Consider the following 9336-nt stretch of genomic DNA (forward strand, 5'->3'; position numbering starts at 1 on the left):
GTGTGTGGACCGCGCCTTCCAGACAGCCCCGTGGAGCCCAGGCGGCGGCCGGCAGCCTTCGACGCGATGTTCCGCCGGAGCTGGAACCGCTTTGTAAGTACACTCGCTGCGGCTCCCCGCGTGCCCTTCGCCTGGGCCCTGACGACAGTTTCCTGAGAGGTCATGGCCCTTGAGGGGGACAGTATCCCCGCCACCGCCCCGTTTGGTGTTACCGACACCCGTTGCCGGGGCGGCCGGGCTGCAGAGGCAGGTAGGGCGCCCGGGGCACCCCCCTAGGACAGCGTAACCCAGGCTTTCCAACTCAGCTCAGGCTGCTTTGTGGGTGGACCGGCCCAGGGGCCCCCCAGTTTAGCCAATTAGCCGAAGATGGCGTTGTATTATCTAGGAGATTGTTTTCTTTTGTTTCCTGTGCCACGAGCACATGGAGGTAAACCTCGACCTGTCACTGGGGCCCAGATCAGAGCGGGGTGCTGGGGGCCTAGGACAGGGCAGGGCGCAGGCTGGCTCGGGGCTCGCTCGGCCCGGCGGGCGGCTGCTGACCGGAGGCCGGACAAACTTTGCAGACTCGGCCCAGGAGGCTCCCCATCAGGGTGGAGTAAATGCGAGGGCAAGGATCAGGGTGGGCTCGGTGGACGTGCAGACGCCGGGAGGAGGCAGCACCGCCGCGGCAGCTTAGCCTCGCGGGACCGGATGCCCCAGACAGGGAACCTGTGGCCTGTGGCCACGCTGACCCCTTGCAGACCCCAGAAACGGGGATTTCCTTTCCGTGTGAGTTTGGCATAGGAAAAAGCGATTTCTGCTACTGACTTTTTTGAGTAACCTGTTTACTCCGAGAGTGTACGTTAAGAATGGAGCAAAAACAGGGGCCACTTCTATGCTGCTATTTGTAGCAACTTCCTTAATTGCAAGATGCGGTGGCGGGAATAGGGTTTTATTTCTGTCAGTGAAGGGAAAGAAAGGGTTCGTCTGCAAATTTTGATTTTTATGTAGGTAAGAAAAATGGTTGAGTGCTATATGCTCCCCCCACCTTGCGCTACCTGTTTGCAAACTTGTCGGTTTGATTCTTTTCATGCAGTTATTCCTAATTAAAGCACCACTCTCATGTTTTTCCTATGTCGGGTGAATTTGCTGTCATTTTTTCTACATTTGAAACTTTCAAAAATGTACCTTGGCTAAAAGAAATATGTGCACATCCGTTTTTATAATATTATCAGAATAGTGCGGTGTTAATCTTTTCGTAAACGTTTTACATCACCCAGAAACGTGTTACAGGAAAATGGAGCAGATTATTACCAGTGGCACAGGGCAATAGAGGTACATCTCAAGGATCTTGAATTCCAGAGGAAATAGCTTACACTGGATGCTTTGCTAAAACAAGTGACTAAAATTGGTTTCGCACATTTATCCCTGATAATATAAAAGAGCATTGTACCTCATAGTTCTATTTCACATCCATACTTGTGATCTTGGAGTGTTGTTTGGGGGTGACAAAAAGGGAGAGGCGACAAGAAGAGCTAATTGTAATGTTTGGGAAAAGGATAATTTTTTCACATGGCACTTGCAGTGGAAACCGACTGGCCTCTGGATTATAATAAATAAATGCTGATATTCCATTTAAAAAAAAAAAAAGACTGAACAACCCAGGTGTTGGTCTGAAAGCTCCCTTTGCTAAGAGTGATCTGCATTGTATGAGTCTAGTAATTAAGCAGTGCTGGCCCAGGAAGCCAGGGCATGCAGTAGAATTTGCAGCAGTTGTAGAGGTGCCAGCCTGCAGGTTTGAGACCAGTACTTTGCATCCTCAACCAAGATCTCTGCAGAGAATCATGCTTATGCTGAAATGAGCTTTGACCTCATTGTTTCTGCTGGAATACCCGACTGCTCACATTTGCCTGCGCAATCATGACTATGGTAAGTCTCGGGAGTTGTATCTGAGCCCTAGGCCAAGGGCAAGGAACTAATCTGCGGACCCGTTGGACTGAATGTGAAACATGCTGTCAAATACTCAGTTGGTAAATGATGGCTTTAAAATTTCTGGGGACCAAATTTTATCTCCCTTAGGTTAGTAAGCTACATGCTGTCCTCATCTTTTGCCTGGCAGAGATTCTTTGAGGGCCACTCCCAGTTAAGTCACTAGAAGGCTAAAATTAAAGATTAGGTTGGACTTTGATACTTTCAGATCAGTGTAGCCCAAGGTGTGTGCTGTCTTATGATTGTTTTACTATTTTATAGATGGGGCTGTCAATTCCTTTCAAAATCCAATGTGTTTTTCTTTGTACCTATAGGTGTCTGAAATAAATTACAGTGGTTTTGATGGTAGTTGTTGGTCATTGAAAGCTGGAGACTACATGTTAGAAGAGAGATTTATGTTTTAAACCAGATGTGGGAAGTAAGTATCTCTTAGGAGTAGCATCATCTTCTAGTGTTTGCTGAATTGTTTTAAAAATTCCATTTATTTTCATAGGTTCCCCAACTTCAAACTAAAAGAAATAGTGATTCGTTATATTTTTAAAGACATGGGCTTGATGTCTTTGCCATGAATAATTGTGTTCCTTTCTCTCTGATGAATTATGACTTTCCTTTTTTTCTTTTTTTTTTAATGACTTCCCTTTTGACAATTTTGAGGTACAAAGAAATTGGTGGATTTGGTGCAGGATTTTAGGATTTAGGTATCTAGGAGCATCTTAAAAGGTTTAAAAGTTGGATGTCGCTGAATGTATTAAAAGTATCGTCTGTTGCCAGTCAACATCTCCATTCTCCATAAATACAAGAAGTAAATAATAGTGGCTTTGTCTGTATAATTTATTTCCTTCAAAGGCATGTTTAATTGGAAGTCTGGACTAGTTGCAACGTAAGGGTCATGGATTTTTATGTTATCTTGTCTTCTTTCACTCAGTTAAATTCCTAGTGATTATAGTAGCTTTTCGCGTGGATGTAAACATTTATTGAGAGTCTGAACAAGAATTTCCCTCTTTTTCTGGAGTACTAAATTATTTCATGCTAAAGATTCAAGGTAAGACATTTCTGGATAAAGTATATTTGGGGCTTCGTCAGGTAGATGTTGTCAATTTAGCCTGACAGAGAGTGGCATTTAACAGCTGTGGATTTCTAGACCATTGATATGTGAAAGCTTTTGTGAGTGTCAAATACTGGAGACCCACCTGTAAATTTAAATCTCTGATTCTAGAAGCTGTCTAACTGCTTGGTTCCATAAAGTACACAACATAAATTTCTTACCAGTCACAGATGCCTAGGACTGGCAAGAAATTAGACTGCATAAGGTAGGATGAAAATTCAAAATAACACCTACGGAGTTAATGAAATTAGACAGCTAATTTATTATTCTGAGGCCTCAGTGAGGCTGGCCTAGTGAAGTAAAATATGGAGACAATTAACAAAATAATTTAGGTAATTGTTTTTTTATTTCCAGGAGCAAGAAGGGTTTTGGTTTCCTCCTTGAATTATCAGGGTAATTAATACTTTTTTTTTTTTCTGTTTCAGTTTACTAATAACCTTGGCCTGGCATTTCTGAGTGTGGAAAATATTGTTGATTTTTTATTATTATGTTTAGAAATATATCTACATGTATGTATTGTAATATTTTAGCATTTACAAAAATCTTAGAAATGATGTGTGTGTCTTGCACATGTCTGGATTTAACTGTTGCACTTGACCATATCTAAAAGCAACCTCTTAATCATTTTTTTGTGTTGTAATTGCATTTTAACTTGTGTGGCTCCCCAAACCAGTCTTTCTCAACCCATCAGGGAGAAGATTAAGCCCTAATGCCCTAAGGATCCATTGTTTGCAATGAATTAATTTCTCATGTGGAGATGAGGAACCCCCCGTTGAGAAAAGCTGCCATAGACTGTGAAAGTGGCTGGAGGCAGGGACAGTTCAGTGTGTCCTTTGTTCCTAGCACAGTGCCTGGTGCATAGTAGCTGTTTGATAAATATTTGTTGAATGACTAGCTTTTATTTGTTTCACACAAATAATAACTTTATAAACAGTGATATTTATAGTAAACTCCTCTTTACCCAGAATGATTAAAGAATGAAGAGTGCTAGTTCATCAGGATATACCATATACTATCAGTGTTTTAAGAATTAGAATAAGTACAGTTAATGCCGACGCTATACCAACCATAGGATAATATTTCTTAGATGATTTAGAAGGTATTCTATGGTCTTGCAGGCCATTATTTCATTCCTTCAAATGATTACTGAGCACCTGCTATGTATCAGGCACTGTGCTAGGCCCTAGGGACACATTGATGAGCAAGACAAGACAAGGTCCCTGTCTTCAGGAGCTTTAGTTGTCCTCACATGCACTGCTATAGATAAGAGGACATGGTGATTGCACTGTCTATAATACATTTGTGACATAACATGAAACTTGTTCTTTATGAATAAGTTACGGTTATTACTTGTCATTTGTCTTTCTACCAAAAATGGAGTATAGAATCTTATTTTCTGGTTGCTTGGATTTTAGATGAGAAGGAGTTTGTTGCATTTGACATCTTTGATATGACCTATACGTGGCAAACTGCTCCTTTGCAAATAGATGCTAGGCTGACCCTGTGCAAGCTGGGAAACTATTTAGGGATGAACCACTATAACTTGAAACAAATCTTTACACAAGTGAAAACAGAGTTTGTCTTTTTTCCTTATCTGCCTTTTATTGATTAAGCAATGTAAAACTTTGTCTCCTAAATACATTCTGTTTATATTTATGGTTACTGCTAATGTTATACAACCCTTTAGTGGATACTGTTGAGTGCCTAATAGGGAGGGCTTCGACCCTTTTCAACAAGTTCAGTCATGGCCGATGATGGGAAATTGGAACAGACCCGAATTTTTACAATCTGGGTGATCTGGAACGATAACCAGAGCAGGAAAAATTACAGATCGAAGCCCTGGAACGGGAGACTCAGAAGAGGCATAGAGAGCTCTTTCAGGAGCTGATGCATGAGATTGGATTATTGGCAGGGCTGTGGAGAGCAACAGACATTCATAGCGGCGCATTCGACTGCCCTCTTTGAGCAGGGCACCGCTGTTTCCAACTCTGCTCAAAATCTGGTGGGCAAGAGATTTGGTTGCTATGCAAAGCATTGCTGCACGTGTTTTCTGAGAGAGATTAGGTTTCTAGCAGGGCTTCAACCCATAATTTTTCCCGTTCGGTTATCATTCTGGTTCATCCAAATTTTAAAAATTTGGGTCTGTTCTGGTTGCACTTCCTTGGCTATGACCGAAGCCCTGGTGCCTATACATTAGGTAGTTTTCAATGCCCCAATGGACTTTTAATGAGCCCTTGTGGTGCAGTTTTTTTTTTAAAGTGCTCGACTGCTAGCCAAAAGGTCGGAGGTTTGAACCCACCAGCTGCTTCGCGGGAGAAAGCTGTGGCAGTCTGCTTCTGTAAAGATTTGCAGTCTACTTCTGTAAAGATTTATAGCCTCGGAGTCGCTATGAGTTGGAATCGACTCAATGACAGTGGATGAGAATGGACTTTTAAGGACCCCTGGTGGCGCAGTGGTTAAGCGCTTGAACCCACTCAGTGACTCCGAGGAGAAAGGCCTGGTGATCTACTCCTGTAAAGATTATAACCTGGGAAACCCTGTGGGTGCAGTTCTACTCTGTCACATAGGGTCGCTGTGAGTCGGACTCAGCTGGCACCTAACAACAACAGTGGAGTTTAGCAGAGGTGAAATTTGGGCAGGTGAAGCTAGCCATTTTCAAATGGATGCAGTTGTTTCAATGAGCTTGTTTCTTTACCCAGGCTGTCAGTTGACCACTACCTTGGCAATGGGTTCTGGGAGGTAAAGGATGGCCAGTGGCCCCTGAAAGAACCATAACGAACCTCCCTGTGTCTACATGATGTGCGAACAACTAGTCTGTTGAGTGAATTCAAATACTAGTTTGTTGAGTGATGGAAAAAAATCATCAAGGCTGACTGCTTGTCTAGCATGGTTGATCAGTTTTCTCTCAAAAAGGGTGAATACTTGGGATACAAAATACATTTTTTCTTCGAGATGGTGGAGAGGTTCATGTATATCTGTAGTGTTTTGTACAGATTAACCTTTTACATCTGAAATCCGTGAGATTGGGGAAATTTTCTGGTTGAGTGGAGGAAGGTTCTGGGCTTCCATAAGTGAATTAGGTGTTACGCTCAAGTTTATTTTCTTTCACTTGACACTCACCTTCTTGCGTTAATATAAGGGTAGATCCATAGTGATTGTAAAACAAACATTAGCAAGACTGCAGCATATGTTAACACTACTGCAGCTTGATGATAAATGAGTGCTCAGCACTGCAGATATGAGTGCGGGATGCCCTATGCCAAAATATTGGCAGACAGCCCCTCAGTTACTGCGGTGTATGGACGGATTGCTCGTGCAGCTGACTTTTTGATTCTCTGTGATTCATAGGTGATGTTGGACCATGGATATCCAGATATAGGAGGTTAATCTGCATTTATGAAGTGTAGACTGTCATCAATTTCTTGCCCCCTATTTATTTAATAAAATGTGGGAGAATGGTGAGGTGTACTTTTGTGCAAGCAGGTATCATTATCTGCTTTTTAGACTCTTCTGTTATCTGTTGTCTTAAATTATTAAGGTGTCTGTGTTTTCCCAGTCCATTTCTCTTCACCTAGGTACTCTTGGAAAAATCAGAACAGTATATTCTTGATAATGCTCTAGCACCTGGCACAATGTGAGATAAATAGTAGGTGCTCAGTAAAGAGTTGCTAAATTGTTTTGAACTAAGTTGACAACACAGGCTGAGTCAGAATAACAGGTGAAAAATGATCAGTTGGTTAAGTGAGCAACTACCAAAAGTGTATGCATTTCAGACTGGACTACTAATAACTGCATAGCACTGAAAATAACTTGTCTTTAAATGGGGAGAATACTACACAGTGCTTATTCTAAATGAGAAAAAAATAATACTTTCATGCTTTCTTTAAAATAGTCAGAAAAAGTTTATCCTTCACTTGAGGCTATTTTCCCTATTCACCTAAAAGGGAATCTTTACCCCCTGCCCTTTCTTGATCGTTCATAGAAAACTATAATATACTGTCCTTAACGTCTAAAATTATAAGCAAATTCATATTTTTTGTTAAATGCAGTTCATGAGCTTAGATGTTTTGTTGCCACCACATGTATTTTAAAAACCAAAGTTGCAGCCTTAACTCCCCAAGAGCTGGATATCATTTGACTTCCTGTGATAAGTGTACATTATTTGGGTTCAGGATGTCTCAGTAAGAATCTGTTATGGATTGAATTGTGTCCCCCAGAAATATGTGTTAACTTGACTAGGCCATGATTCCCAGTATTGTGTGACTCTCCACCATTTTGCCTTCTAATGTGATTTTCCTATGTGTTGTAAATCCTGTCTCTATGATGTTGATGAGATGGGATTAGTGACAGTCATGTTAATGAGGCAGGACTTAATCTACAAGATTAGGTTTTGTCTTAAGTCAGTCTCTTTTGAAATATAAAAGAGAGAAGCGAGCAGAGAGACACGGGGACCTCATACCACTGAGAAACGAGCCAGGAGAATAGTGTGTCCTTTGGACCCAGGGTCCCTGCACTGAGAAGGTCCTCCACCAGGGAAGATTGATGACAAGGACTTTCCCCTAGAGCCAACAGAGAGAGAAAGCCTTCCCCTAGAGCTGGCACCCTAAATTTGGACTTCTAGCCTACCAGACTGTGAGAGAATAAACTTGTGTTTGTTGAAGCCATCAACTTGTGGTATTTCTGTTATAATAGCACTATATGACTAAGACAGGATCCAAACCCCATTGCCGTCAAGTCAGATTATGACTCATAGTGACCTATAGGACAGAGTAGAAATGCCCCGTAGGGCTTCCAGGGCTATAAATCTTTACAGAAGCAGACTGCCACATCCTTGTCCTGTGGAGTGGCTGGTGGGTTCCAACCATCCACCTTTAGCTTCACCACTGCACCACCAGGGCTTCTTTCAGTAAGGACACCTCTTAGTATTTGGTGCTGGGAATATAAGACACTTTCCTCTGTTTGTACCCACTTGCAGTCAGCTGGGTGGATACCTGTAGAGAAAAGACAGAGCAAACCAGAGGAACCACAGTTTGAGAGATTTGAAAGCAGTTGTGTTGTGAAAGGAACCTCAGCCTTGTTAGAAGGGTTGGTGTAAGTCCTTGTTCTGTCATTTATCCCTAGCTTGGGAAAGTGGGCACTGAGGGCTGTGGTTTAGATACATCAAAGTGTTTCTCAAAATTCAGTCCTTGGACCACTTGCATAAGAATCATCAGGGATGCCTATTGTAAGTACAGATTACTGGGCCTCAAACCTACTGAATCTAAATCTCAGGTGATAGATCCTAGGAAACTGTATTTTTATTTTTAAAATTTTTTAAATTGTATTTTAGAAGAAGGTTTACAGAACAAATAGTTTCTCATTAAACAGTCAGTACACATATTGTTTTATGACAGTGGTTAACAACCCCACGACGTGTGAGCACTCTCCCTTCTTGACCTTGAGGACCTTTTTTTTTTTTGGTGAAAATATACATAGCCAAAGTTACACCGTTTTGAAAGTTTCTTCATGTACAATTCAGTAACATCAATTACATTCTTCCAGTAGTGCTGCTATTCTGACTATCCTTTTCCAAATTATTCCATCACCATTATCTTCAACTCACTGTGCCCTAGGCTTCCCATCAAACCTTTTCAGTTCCTGTTGTCAATTTGATCTCACATAGATAAGGCTTTTTTTTTTTGTACCTTAGATGAACGTTTGCAGAACAAATAGTTTCTCATTAAACAGTTAGTACACATATTGCCCTATGACAATGGTTAACAACCCCATGTCATGTTAACACTATCCCTTGTCAACCTTGAGTTCCCTATCACCAGCTTTCCTGTCCCCTCCTGCCTTCTAGTCCTTGTCCCTGGACTGCTGTGCCTCATTAGTCCTGTTTTGTTTTATGAGGCTGTCCAATCCCTGGCTGAACAGTGAACTTCAGGAGGGGATTCACCACTGAGCTAAAAGCGTGTACGGGGGCCATACTCTCCGGGTTTCCCCAGTCTGTCAGGCCAGTAAATCTGGTCTTTTTTTTGTGAGTTAGAATTCTGTTCTACATCCTTTTCCAGGTCTGTCCAGGACCCTCTATTGTGATCCTGGTCAGAGCAGTCAGTGGTATAGCCGGGCACCATCTAGCTGTACTGAACTCAGTCTGGTGGAGGCCGTGTAGCTGTGGTCTACTAGTCCTTTGGACTAATCTTTTTCTTGTATCTTGTTCTCTTCATTCTCCCTTGCTCCCGAAGGGGTGAGACCAGTGGAGTATCTTAGATGGCTGCTCA

The 9336-nt window shown here is 42.1% G+C and overlaps 1 protein-coding gene across 10 annotated transcripts in view; it reads left to right on the forward strand.

Moving 5' to 3' along the window:
- The window catches only part of ATP11C (ATPase phospholipid transporting 11C), a 182191-nt gene continuing 172855 nt past the window's right edge, over window positions 1-9336 (forward strand). For 7 of the 10 annotated variants that reach the window (XR_002824789.1, XM_023735475.1, XM_023735472.1 and 4 more), the window contains exon 1: window positions 7-93. Coding sequence is in view for 9 of the 10 variants with exons in the window: in XM_023735475.1 (XP_023591243.1) it covers window positions 67-93 (27 nt within the window). In the remaining variant the exon portion in view is untranslated. Of the gene's footprint in view, window positions 94-1916; window positions 2387-9336 lie in introns of those variants that run through there. The other 3 variants (XM_023735470.1, XM_023735473.1, XM_023735474.1) reach the window with 3 other exon arrangements.

This window comes from Trichechus manatus, unplaced genomic scaffold (assembly GCF_000243295.1).
Source record: "Trichechus manatus latirostris isolate Lorelei unplaced genomic scaffold, TriManLat1.0 scaffold00079, whole genome shotgun sequence".
NCBI classification, from domain to species: Eukaryota; Metazoa; Chordata; class Mammalia; order Sirenia; family Trichechidae; genus Trichechus; species Trichechus manatus.